At 34.7% G+C, this 13,372-nt stretch overlaps 3 protein-coding genes across 3 annotated transcripts; 1 reads left to right on the top strand and 2 right to left on the bottom strand.

Annotated features, from left to right (window-relative positions):
• The first annotated feature begins 3,462 nt into the window (after positions 1-3,462).
• On the top strand, positions 3,463-4,761 carry LOC106310751 (serine/threonine-protein kinase OSR1-like). Its single transcript, XM_013747969.1, has 5 exons — positions 3,463-3,541; positions 3,605-3,673; positions 3,770-3,940; positions 4,009-4,065; positions 4,145-4,761. The coding sequence occupies exons 1-5, from the start codon at positions 3,536-3,538 to the stop codon at positions 4,250-4,252; spliced, it is 411 nt and encodes a 136-aa protein (XP_013603423.1). The 5' UTR covers positions 3,463-3,535; the 3' UTR covers positions 4,253-4,761.
• A 2,391-nt stretch (positions 4,762-7,152) lies between these two features.
• LOC106309994 (protein YLS9-like) lies at positions 7,153-8,208 on the bottom strand. The gene has a single exon (XM_013747183.1). It carries the CDS (start codon positions 8,038-8,040, stop codon positions 7,414-7,416), a length of 627 nt encoding a protein of 208 aa, XP_013602637.1. The 5' UTR covers positions 8,041-8,208; the 3' UTR covers positions 7,153-7,413.
• A 1,866-nt stretch (positions 8,209-10,074) lies between these two features.
• Positions 10,075-11,202, bottom strand: LOC106310745 (protein YLS9-like). The gene has a single exon (XM_013747964.1). It carries the CDS (start codon positions 11,076-11,078, stop codon positions 10,170-10,172), a length of 909 nt encoding a protein of 302 aa, XP_013603418.1. The 5' UTR covers positions 11,079-11,202; the 3' UTR covers positions 10,075-10,169.
• Positions 11,203-13,372: the final 2,170 nt, after the last annotated feature.

Raw genomic sequence — 13,372 nt, 5'->3', positions numbered from 1 at the left:
CCAACCATTACGGTCTGGTCGATTATATCATTTTGTGTTGCAAATTTACGGGCCGAAAAAGCTAAAGGCCCAATTTCGCTATGTTATGGCCTTGTGGTGAAAAGAAATATTATGTTTTTTACTTTTCCGTCCTTTCATTTGTGATAAAACTGCAAATGTTGACAAATCCATTTTCCTATTTATTCAGTAACTTCACAGGCTCGTGTGACTTGATTTGTCAAAAGAGAGATAATTCATAATTGTAGCATATTGTCACGGACCAATTTCTTCACTCGAATGAGGACATGCGGCCTTAGCAGTTTTCTTCCTCAAGAAACGCTAAGTCAGCCTCTTCGATAATGATCAGCACTTAGAGAAAGAAAGTATGGACGTTTTAAAGAGATGTTAGAGCTTTATGAACTGATTTCTTATTAAGTTCATGATGATTTGCAAATGAGGAACTTAGCCCATATTTATACAGAATCACTTCAACGTGAAGTAACTTCAGTCCTAAGTACCTTATCCTTAATTGTTCTGCATACTTCCACGCATTTTTTATAATATAAAATACTTAGATATTTTACAAAGGTACTTCACACCTAAGAAACTTAAGTATAGCGGGCTTGGATAAAACTTAAGTATAGCGGGCTTGGATCTTGTTTCGGCCTGGCCCGATATATAGCTGTCTTCATGGATGTTTTCGACTTCCAAAATGGACCGTGACAATATGCTACTATACATATGGCTAGAGACGACCGTAGCGCCTCGAACACAACAAAAAATTAGTTGTAAAGGAAAAAGTAAAATTCTAAAATTTAGTGGGAACTAAATTGATCGCTTTATTCCATAATATATGTGTGATTTTTAACATTTTCTTATTAATAGAGAAACATTTTTAGAAAACAACCTTAGTTTTGTATATTATTAACAAGTTTGCCATGCTTATATGTCAACACCACAAGCTTTCTAACACTACATATTAAACAACCATTTATTTACTAGAAAAATTACAACTTATGACATCAACCCTCTATTCATTTATCATTTATTATATCATTTATCATATAGTCTTCCTAAATCAATAATTTTTATTACTTACCAACTAATCCTTTTGCTTTTTAGGTTTATTTCAGATACTGAAGAAACTTGCCATCAGTCAATGGCTAGCCGATGGCCCCAAAACCTGGTGCTACGTTTGCTTCTCCGAGTTTCTCTGGCCAAATTGTACGATTTTGATGTACAATGACGTAGCTGTACGTTGTTTTGAGTGCAGGAAAATGGTTGTTGCGATGGAAGATTCCAGTAATCCTTTTAAGGTCAAATATGACCTTAAAAATGTTACAAAAAGCTATTGCATGAAGTTCTGAAATTCAAAATTGACGATAGTGGTAGACAACAAGGTATATGATTTCAGGGTAACACGCTTTGCCTCATGTGCCTTGGAGGAACTGTAATTTATGTATTCTGATTTGGTATCTCACATGATCTATAAATTTGCTTTAAGGTGAAGGATTTTCTGGTACATTTTACAGTCCCAGTTTTTACTTGAAATAGTTCCTGCCCTTCTACTACATATTTGATTTTTGATTGATTATCCGTGTGAATGTTTGTGTATATATGTATTAAAAGTTACAAGATTACACCACATATATATAGTCACTAATCAGTTATAGTAATCTAAATTAATGTCCAATTAAGTGCTTTCAGTTATGATACATAATTGTAGTCTATGGCTTATGAAAACATAATAGTTTAAATATATTTCCATATCAGATTCCCAATTAGTAATAATATATATATATACATATCTATATATATAAAAGAGGGTTTGGATCCTTCCCAGGCTATCCACGTAAGCTGACAAGTCACAAATTCACGTGATACTGTTGCGACACGTATGAAACGCATCGTTTCATTTAAACGTGATTTCTTATGGGCTTTGGTCCTTTAGACGTGATTTCTGTATCGGGCCTGAGTTGAAGGAATTCGCACTCTAGCCCTAAACGAAGAATTTCAGATCTTCTCCTCTCTTCCTACAACAGCGCCGCCTGACGTCTGAACTCCCTTCCTTGGATGAAACAGCTCCTGTAATGGAAGATGTTGTGATTACTCCGTCTTTAATCCCATTAATTCGTAATCTCACTACGAGAGCTTCAGTTGCGTTGTTTCATCGGCGAGTTCTGTATAAATAGGTTAGTATCTCTCTTCAGCTGATCGCGATCTCCACAATCTATCTGCTACTCATCTTTCTCATACTCATCTCTTACTACTCTCTCTTGATGGCTAACACGAGGATGTTTTTTAATTTTCCGACTTGAAGTCCGGTCGGTGTTCATCGGTTGTCGAGGCAAGGCTGCTTCATTATTGGGAGGCGAGGCGAGGCTGCTTCATTATGCGGGTGGATTTGCTCCTGGTGGATGGTAATGGGAGAGATCTTAACCTTTTTCATCTGTATATTGATTATTCTGAGTTAGTATTTACCGTCGTCCTGTTTATGATGTCTGATTGTGTTTCCGCTTAACCTGATCATGTTATTCTGTTTTAAAAAATATCTCTTTTTTGGTCTGATCTATTGTTCTCAGCGAACTATATCGTGTTTATTAGCATTTGTAGTGTTTCACGATGATCTTGATCGTGTTGTTTATTATTGTTTTTGATTTTTCTGTTAGGTAGAGTCGATACTGATGATCCGTTGTATCTTCCTCGCCATGTCTTCACTCACGGACAGTTGTACGTTGCCATTTCTAGAGTCACAACTCCGACTGGGCTTATGATATCAGACGAAACTTCTGATGTGGACGGCAAAGATGGAGTAACCAATATTGTCTACAATGAAATCGTCAAAGACGTCCGAGTGACTCAGGTTAGATCTAAATATTTAGATCATGCATCCGTATCAACCTGATTTCCGTCTACAGAGACTAACAATGTATATTTGCCATCGTACGTGGAGGCCTCATTGCTCCCAGTGAAATCAACAAGCGGATATAAAGGGACACGAAGGCGCAGAGATATCATCAAATTGGAAATGTTCTTCTGCTAACTCCGATCCGGATTGTAAAACTTCCTTTATCAGTTTTGTCTCATGAATTACAGCCAGTGTGTTATTGACCAATCTTACGCTTTCTGAAAACATCGTTTACAAAACAATGGAACATAACGTTTTTAGACTCTTTCCCTTTGTTTTGAGATTTACATTTCGAAAACCTACGAAACTGTCGTACCATAAAGTTAACCAAATCTCGGTTAGCTCAATACATCATATTGACACTAACACAAAAGTCAAACTGTCGTACAGAGTCTAAAACACATTTTCTACGTGCTTAAAATGCTTTTATATATCAAATTTATTATAAAGCTACGTAGGAAAACCAAATTAACTGATTAGTACATTCATAATATTGGTAGGTAAAAAAAACGCATCGTCTGATAGAAAGTTATATCTTTATTGTTCTAATTCATTTTTTTTCTGTTAACTAGAGCGGACATTTGGTCGTTTGGCATAACTGCACTAGAGCTTGCTCATGGTCATGCCCCGTTTTCCAAATATCCACCTATGAAGGTGTGTCCTTACTCTATTAAAGTCTCTGCTCTTTGGCTCTCTAATCTCTTAGTTATATTTCAGGTGCTGCTAATGACCTTACAAAACGCTCCTCCTCGCCTTGACTATGAGAGAGATAAGAAGTTCTCAAAGGTAAATGTGATTTTGATGATGTAAAAATATGCAATGAGTAGATTATATTTGTATTTTCACTGAGAGAGGGACACTCTGTATCATATTCTCCAACAGTCGTTTAGAGAGTTAATCGCAGCATGTTTAGTAAAAGATCCAAAAAAGCGTCCAACCTCAGCAAAGCTTCTGAAACACCCCTTCTTCAAACATGCTCGGTCTACAGATTATCTCTCCCGTAAGATTCTCCATGGTCTTTTTCCACTTGGTGATCGTTTCAAAAAGCTCAAGGTAAGTTGATAAGAACTTAGATGTGATTGAAGCTGCTGTGCAACATCTCTTTATGTTTGTCTTTATAGGAGGCAGAAGCTGAATTGTTTAAAGGCATAAATGGTGACAAAGAACAGTTATCTCAGGTACATAGATAAATCCATATACAATTTATCTTTGCGGTCTTTTTTTTTTTATTTTGAAGGCTATGTTACTTTCTTGCAGCATGAGTATATGAGAGGAATCAGTGCTTGGAACTTTGATCTGGAAGACTTGAGGAAGCAGGCATCACTTGTAAGTAAGGTCGTGGTCTCAAGACAGGGCCGGTCCTGAAATTTTCATGGTCCAATACGAAATACAAAATTGAGGCCCCTAGATAATGTATAAAAAAAATATGTCGATAAAAAACTCAAGTTTATAATAAAAAAATTACAATATCCTCAAAACTAAAAAAAAAACTTATCAGTTCTTAAATATAGATCTTCTTGCATTTTTTCTTGCAAAATCATCCATCAAACTTTCATAATCAAGATTCTTGATCATATCCTTTTCAATCGACAACATAGCCAAACCATTTAATCTTTCATGTTTGTCATAATTTTTTTTTTCCTTTTTTTTTTTGCCTTTCAATCTACTCATATTTAATAACATAGAATATATAAAATATAATTATCTTTGTATGTTAGTGATGTCCCATAATTTTCTTTACTTATCAGTTTATATACACATAACAAATTGTCAAATTGATATATTTATAAGTAATAACATTGAAAAAAATAGGCCCTAAAATTTTGACAAAAATAGGAGGCCCCATACATTTGTATTGAATGTTTTCGTTCAAGCCCGGGCCTGTGTTATGTTATAATCTAAACCTACTTCCTATAAGATGGTGTTCATAAAAAAAATAAACCACCGGTCAAACACTCCAATAATTGGTCAAAACAACTTATAGATCTTGATTTTTGAGTTCATATTTAATCCATGGAAGTTGACCATGTTGATCTCTTAACCTATAGGTTTCAAAACGTAGAGCGACACAATAACCAATCTATATGAGAGTTTAATGTTCAATTAATTTCTCTCCAGTTAATGCAAACCATATTTGTTTGGTTCAGATTAAAAGATATGGTTTGTTACTCAAATATTAACCCAAACCATAATTGGTTTAATATAAATATACCAGTTACCATATAAAATTGTATACATAATTTATTTTTATATTTAGTCACAACATGTTTAATAAGTCCAAATTAAATGTATGCCATGGTAAAATTCAAATAGGACTCTATTTTAATACACTACTAGATTTTAATAGAGTAGATATAAACAGATCATGTAATTCAAAACCCCAGTGCTGTATAAACTTCAACCTAAAGAGATACGGCTCACCAATAACACAACTACAAAAAAAAAACTTTGAAAAAAAAAAATGACCCCCTCCCGACCTCCCGAACGCCTATCAAGATTCAAACGACGTCCCCAATGATATGGAATCGGAGCCAGAGATGAACCAAAGCGTGCACACCTTAGATGAAGACACTTCTAACATACCCCCAGGATCCTATTTCAATAACCTGGGCCTGAAATATTTTGCATCCGAACCACTAAGGATGGTGTCTAGACACAAACGCTTAATGGAGTCGTGCTTAGAAAACAATAACCCTGAAGCACTCAAACATCTACGCCATTCTGCGCATGGAATATACGATAAGGGTACGTATCTTTGTGTTTATTACTGCTGTGCAACGGAAAATTGAAATAGAAAAAAAAGATTCTAGATACCCTGGAACGGGAACACACGGCATCAAACGTCCAACTGTTGCTGGAGAAAGGTTAAAAAGTGCTCAGTGATTACAGTATTACTCTAGAGGACATGTATTTAAGCAACATGGAAAGGCTCAAACCCCTAAGAAGCTGCGACCTCCACGACAAGAATCATCTATGCAAAAAGTGTTACTTTTGAAGGGTTCAGATGTTTGTCGATTATATTCTTTATAAATAGCAAGATGTTACTATTGTTTACTTTACTTTTTACGTACCAAAATAAATTACATTTTTTTCCCATCTTCAGACTCCCAAACATGCCTCACCAATAACAAAATCTAAAAATATATAAAACATTTAAACAAACAATGTTTATTAAACAATATATCATAGTAGCATACATGCCTCACAAGGACAAATGTAAAAATATTTAAAAAAATTAACAAACAATTTTAAATACCATTAACTATAAGCGTTTAAATTATTTTATAATTTACATCCCGCCCGTAGGGCGGGCCGACCCTAGCATATATATATAGAAACCAGCTAATATAGCGTGTAAGCAATTTCTCATTGTTTAAATGTCAATTACATACATTGTTATTGGTTAAACGTATTGCCATATTTACAAAGTGTAACTTTGAACATAAGATATTCTTGTATTTGATTTGTGTAAAGTTTCGCTTGCAAAATATAATAATTTCTTATGTATGAAGTTAAACAAATTAAATATGAGTTTCGTTTTTTTATTTTTTGCATTTTAATTACTGCTTTTTGTAAATATTTTGTTGTATATATAGCTCATCGCGTGCATGGCACGGATCATTACCTGGTTATTAATTATTTGACTTAAGATGATTTGAATTTATGAGGTTCAAAATGAGGAAGATGTAGACCGTTAGTTTTATGGTTTTGTATCGTATATTGCTCTTCCTAGAATTTTATAGCCTGTTTTCTTCGGATTTCTTTTCTATGTTGGCTGATGATGCCTTTAGTTGTAGGGGTTGCTAAAAGTTCAAGATATAATAAGAGTTTATATTATTACCGAGCACATACTAGTTTCCAACTTTTTCACCCGCAACAGCATACAGCAGAGGTGGATACACAAACCGGTTAAATAGAGTGGCTAGTTATTGAATGGTTTTGGTTTTAGGCCTCACCAACCATTCCGATTATTTTCAGGCCACCTAACACTTCCCCATTAAAAAGTATATACTTTATCCTATAAAATTATTATGAGCATATATTCGGTTCGTGCAATTTGTATTAGTTTCATTACCATTATTACTCTCCACCAACAATATATTCCTCTTCACATTGCCTTATACAACTTGAAAAAGGTTATGGCTGCTAAAATATTTTATACTTCATAACTCACTAGCGTATCCTACTGAGTTACAGTCTTCTCATGTGGTCACACTATTATTGACGAATACGGAAGTAGTAAAGCTATGAAGTACAAAAAGATGAAACACAAAAGAACCAGTACCAATACATCTTTTCGCTTTAAGTGGATTTACAATAAAATCCAACCACAAACCATCGTGATTGTAAGTACTATTCTATAGTAATCAACACTAATCTTAACAACAACAAGTAGTGAAACAGAAATATTATCTTGCTGGTGGAAGAAGAAGTTTGGTGAATTTGTTCATAAAAAGAAAATGATTGATTATAAATAATTTTATTTTTAAAAAATAGAAAAAAGCAACTTAACGTTGTTCAATGTTCTAAACGTTCACAGTGCATTTAGTAACCAACGTATACTTAACGGCGTTGTCACCGACAATAACACCAGCAGCTTTGTTTCCAAGATTGATGTAAGCCGGACACCGAACATGGATATGATATTTTCCGGTGATCAACGTCCCTACTTTCCACCTCACGCGCCCATCAGCGCGTATCATCAACCCTACGAATCCACGGCCTTGCTCCTCCCCCAACGCGACGGAGTTGTACGGAGCGATGGGAACAGCCGTTCCATAAACGAACGGAGACCAGATGTTGTCCTCTTTGTGGCCTTGGTACGTTGGAGGGATCGCTGTACGGAGAGTTATCTGCTGGTTCCGGTACGTAGCGTAGACGTGGAGACGATCGTAGTAGATACCGATCTTGGAGTTCGGGTTACGAGATGCGAATGTGATCTGGAAGTTTGTGGTGAGGAGGTGTGGTTGCGAGAGGTTGAAGGCGAAGACTGTGGCGTCTTGGAGGACGAATCTTGGCTTGGTGGGTCTAAGTATGGCCCACACTAGGAAGATGGTGATTAGGACTATTATGATGAAGGCTATTACGGCGGTTAAGATTCGCCGGACGGCTGCTTCTTTGCCTCCACCGTGGTTACCGCAGTCTTTGGACATCTTTACCACTGGGCTGCCTCTTTCCCTCTCTCTCTTTGTGATATATTTCTTCCCTTTGTGGGTGGTCGTGACAAGTAATGATGGGAGAAAGATGGTTGTGCGTATTATATTGCAACTGTATGTAATGGCCTATGTGCTATGCGCGTTGTGTTTGGAGTTTAGACTATACTATAGAATATAGATCAATTAACATTTTCTGTATATTTTACAGATACAAAAGCAACGGTTGTTATAACATACGTATGCCCAAAAAAAAAAAATCTTTAACAAACAAAAATAATACAAACAAAATTTGTGGATATGATCATTATTTTTGGGAAATGGTACTTTTGACATTTAGTGGAGTTTATTTATATCATTTTGTTGCGATGATGGAAGAAGTTTCCCTTATGATTGATAATTAGGTTAAAATACAATATGCGTCTATTTTGGTGTTATTGTTTCGGTAGTCGAAACTAGAACATGGCGCATGTGCATATATTCTTATTCTGAAATTTCAATTTTGTAAATCAAGAGAACTCAGATCAAAAATATATTTAATTTCGAAGTTAGAATGTGTCTGCTTATGGTTGGGGATTGGTAGAGTAGTTTTATTTTTCTTTCAAGAAAAGTGTAAAGCCTATCTTTATTGTGTGGTTTATTGTATTGGGAGTAAAATAATTGGCAGTTCCTGTTTATATCGATTTGTCTAAGTCATACTTGATGTCGGTGTTCAAAATTATTCTAAGAAATTGCTACAATATTACATTATTTGTAAAATATTCTTTGATTCAAATGTGAAATTATGGAACAAACACTGTAGCTCGTGGAAGAAACTTGCAAAAACAAAAAGTCAAGGGCTAGAAGCTTAGAAAACAAAAAGAATTTGATGAAATGTATGCAGCAAAACATGGGAGATCTATTAGGATATATATATATATATATATATATATATATATATATATATATATATATATATATATATATATATATATATATATATATATATATATATATAAACATATATTCCTGTTTAAAAATACAATAGAAAAAGTATAAACTTAATGAAACTTTTAGAGTACTAAAGTATATCATTTATCAATAGCATTGTTTTAATAAAAAAGATAGAAGTGTTTTAAGGTTTGGGAGTGGAAGAAGTGTAGACTAATAAAGTTCAGAAATATTGACAAAGGCAATTAATTACCAGCATCAACATTCTTCTAAATTAAAAATAGGTTTCTTTATTCAAGAATCGAGATATATATACTCATCTCTTTGACGTATTCTTACTCCACTTCATGGAGGATCGAGTAGTTGATCCAAAGAAATTTGGAGTCTTTTTTAGCTACATTCAAAAGAGAAAACTGAATATAGTATGCTTTTCCTTGACGTAGACAAGCAAGGTGATACTTTAAAACAAGGAGAAGTTTCCAACATGATGTTTCATGTCCAGCAAACGTGGTCCGTGTTAATGAGAAGTCAAACCCCATTCAATAAATTTTTATTCTCGGCCATATGCAGAATCATCGAATCAACTTTTTGTACTATAGAGCTCTGACAGCTCTTTTTTTTTGTTTCAACATATAAAACTTTGAGCAATCAAACAACAATGAAGCTCGAATGAGCCACATGATTTATTTTTCACTGTTGTTTCTTTTATGATTTGGTTCAAGCGTTTAATCCTAATATCCTTGTGAACCAAGACAAAGATTCATATATCACTAGTAGCCTTTCACCAGTAGTCTTCCAGACTGTAGTTACCACTATTCAAAACTAATTTAGCCAAGAAAAATATATATTCTTTAATATTTTCTATCATAACTCTTCCAAAGCGTTTGCGAGTTCACGTTTTCGAACCATTGTTTAAATTTTTTGTTTCCGTGTTAAGAATCAAGAACAAATCAAACCGTCCGTTGATCGATTGACTGAGTCATATAAACCCACCCTGAACCAGAGGTTTAAATCAAACATTTGAATTATAGATTGGTTGATATAATAACGATTATAATTCTTTTCACAAGCTAGATCTGCAGTTGAATCGAATAGTTGCTCTTTTAAGCTTCTTATACGAGATTTCTATGGACTTTTTATAATAAACAGTCGAACATTACAAGAGACGTCAAGATAAAAAAAAAAAAAATCAGGAAGGATCAAACGTAAACCAAACAAGGAAGAGGCTTAGGCAATAAAACGGCACCGTTTCCAGATCCTCCTTCAAACGCAACTTTCAACTTCCCACAAAACACTTTAAGCCCTCTCTCACGCGCCGACCAACCATCGGTCTTGAAAGTAACCCAAACCAACATTCTCAGATCAAACGACACCATTCCAGTATCTCTCTCTTTCTTCATCTCCTCTCCGACCCAACTCGGTACTTTGGGTTGTTCTTTCCCTCCTGCCGTTAGGGTTTCACCAATGGAAGCTGATTTCTTGGTCTCCACGGAAACTGGCTGGAAGAACGCCATCGCCAAAAAGTCGTCTTCTCCGATCGCGTTTTGGTTGTAGATGAATGCTTGGATTCGATCAAAGTATCCATTCAGTTTCGTGTTCGGATTCTCGACGGTGAGATTAGCCGTCCATTGAGCGGAGAAAACCGGTCCGGTTAGGTTGAAATTGGAGACCGAGAAACTGGTTACGGAGAAAACCGGGATTTGAGGACGGAGGACAAGCCAAGTTATGGTCGTAGAGATGCATAGGAGAACGACTAAAACGATCAAACCGGTTAGAATTCCTCTGAAGAAACCGGATGGAGCTGGTCTTTGGTAAACCGGATTTTGCTGAGCCGGATAAGAAGAGCCGTAATAGGAAGCGGGTGGGGCTTGCGCGTAGGCGTATTGTTGGTGATTATAAGGGACGTTTGGATAATTTGAGTATGGGTCTTGGGAGTACCCTGGATATCCCATCACCGGCGGATATGGCTGCGTTTGCGTTTGTGCTTGCGGCGGTTGAGATTGCGCTGTAGGAGGTGGTGGTTGATTGGTATCACGTTCAGAGGTTTGACCCGGGCCCGAACCCGAATCGGTTTTGGGTTGGGTTCCTTCTTCCGGAGGAGAAGGCATCCTTGTGTTGCACTCCTATCTCTCTCTTTCTGATTTAGAGTTTGAAACTAATGAAAATTTTCGAGGAAAATATTTGGATAAACAAAAGGGAGATTAGTGGAAAGCACGAAGATTAACCATAACCAAACACTTTTTTTCCTCTCTCTCTCTCTGTTTTTTTTTTTGTTGGTTAAAAGAATGAAACTAATCAAGTTGGATAAAAATAGTAAATCCACCATGGCTGAGCTAAAATTAGTTTAACGAAAACGCAAAAGAAGACCAAACTTTGAAAGTTGACACCTATTCTATATCTTCTTCATCATCATCATCAACTTAAGCTTTTCTTCTAATATACATTTTCTTGAAAATTGGTAATGTGATGGATCTTTCAGATTTTACGTATAATGATGAAGAAGCTAATAATCTAAGAATGTGGTTTACTTCTTATGCCCAATTTTTACTGCCAAGTGAAAGACAAATCTTTCAGCTAACTACTCTTCGGATGCTTTGAGGAGACCGGGCAAGTTAACTTGCGGAGCAAGAGACAAGAGTTAACCTTCTTTTAGTAAGTTCCCAATTGTGTGTTTATTTTAAGTCCAATTGTGAACAAATGGGCCTCGTAGAAACTTCTCTTCTCTTCATAATATATCAGAAATTGCATCTACAGACAAAAAACTCAAATTTACCAATTAACCAAAATCACTTTCTCTCCTATTCTCTCTTCCTATCTTTCTCTACCATCTCTCTAAAAATCTAATTATGTTTTTTATTTGGTTATTTCACAAATAACCCCATAATATATTTAACAGATGTCATGTTTGATTTTCCATTTTTTTATAACCGTATGTACCACAAAAACTAATCTTACGAGACTTTACATCCGTGTACATATTATTCCAATTTAAAATGCAACTAAATTGCCAACACGAATCTAACCCATGTGACAGAAGTTATAGCCGGAACTCCTTTACCATTTGAACCAACGCAGCTTGGTTAGGATTTTCATTGTCTTTCGTTTTTCGCATTACGGTACCTTCTCTTCTATTGGATTTTCATTTTTCGCATTACATTATCTTATTTTCTATTGAATAAAAAAAAAATCTTGAAGGTATATGAGTACTATCCTAAAACTAACTAGGAAAAATTATCATTTAAAATGACTTGTGTACTTGACCAAAAAAGGGAAATTTTTGTTTGTAGCTTGAGAGATGAAATAAGTCTTAATACCAATAGTTGTTCCAAACAGCATTTCTCAGATGAAAATCTTTCGAAAAAATCAGTAAAAATTTGAAGATTGTTATGAAAATAACTATGATTTTATAGTATCGCAGTAATTTAAATAAGGGCAAAATTTATACCCGTAGGAGAAGATAACACAGATATAGAGAGAGAGTGTTTCTTATTAAAGGGAAGAGAAGAGTTTTTAGTGTGTTTACAAACGAACGCAAACGTTCGTATATATAGAAAGAAATTTACTGTGCAAATAGTGCAGCGGGCCCCACATCTTTTATAATTTCAAACATTACGGCTCCTTCTGTTTTTGTTGACTTTCGTAACAAAGATATTTTTCCCATGGTATATATTTTTTTCCTTTTCTCAACAATGCCATGAGATTTAAACCTTCAAGGGACTTGAACATTAGCGTAGCCAACTCTTGCTCCCCCCGCCATGTTATTTTCATTTTTTCCCGTGCTCCATCAAATATTTCGATATTTTTTGTCAACTCTGTGAAGTTTATAACAATTATAAAACTGCAAAAAATTTTGTTAAGTTTTGAAAATATTTTTTTTTCCGAATCGATTTACTAGATTGATCCACCGTAATCTTTATCATGTGTACTTTTTAAAACTCTGGGTTGTATAAAAATTTTAAAATTATGAGATGTGAGAATCCATTATGCCCTGATAAAAGACTAAAACTAATCTGCTCTCGCTATCTCGGAAGTCGTGGATTTTTTTTGGATAAGAGCACCATTAACCCAAATACTCTAAATGAGTCTCTTAATTTTAATCTAATATTTTTTAATTGTAAAAATGGAATAAGAGACCGAATTAAGAGACCCGTTAATTTTCGTGGTTCAATGCATGTCTCTTAATTAAGGTTTCTCAAAAAAAAAAAATTTATTTAACAATAATTTTTTTAATTTTCTTATTAAAATTAAAATTAAAACATAGTAAATGATTACATTTGCAACATAGAATTTTTTTAATAAAACATAAAACATAAAACATAAAAACAAAGTTTATTAAAATAAACGAGAATAATTTGAAAGAAACATCCGAGCTCAGTTATTGTCTTCATCGTGTCCAAATTTA

Source organism: Brassica oleracea, chromosome C8, assembly GCF_000695525.1.
Source record: "Brassica oleracea var. oleracea cultivar TO1000 chromosome C8, BOL, whole genome shotgun sequence".
Classification (NCBI taxonomy): domain Eukaryota; kingdom Viridiplantae; phylum Streptophyta; class Magnoliopsida; order Brassicales; family Brassicaceae; genus Brassica; species Brassica oleracea.
This window is presented reverse-complemented; position numbering and strand designations above follow the sequence as displayed.

Coding starts and splice junctions, on each gene's coding strand:
- LOC106310751 (XM_013747969.1), top strand. Junction 3,941..4,008: donor ATCGTTTCAAAAAGCTCAAG/GTAAGTTGATAA, acceptor TTGTCTTTATAG/GAGGCAGAAGCTGAATTGTT. Junction 4,066..4,144: donor ACAAAGAACAGTTATCTCAG/GTACATAGATAA, acceptor ACTTTCTTGCAG/CATGAGTATATGAGAGGAAT.
- LOC106309994 (XM_013747183.1), bottom strand. CDS start 8,040: ATGTCCAAAGACTGCGGTAACCACGGTGGAGGCAAAGAAGCAGCCGTC.
- LOC106310745 (XM_013747964.1), bottom strand. CDS start 11,078: ATGCCTTCTCCTCCGGAAGAAGGAACCCAACCCAAAACCGATTCGGGT.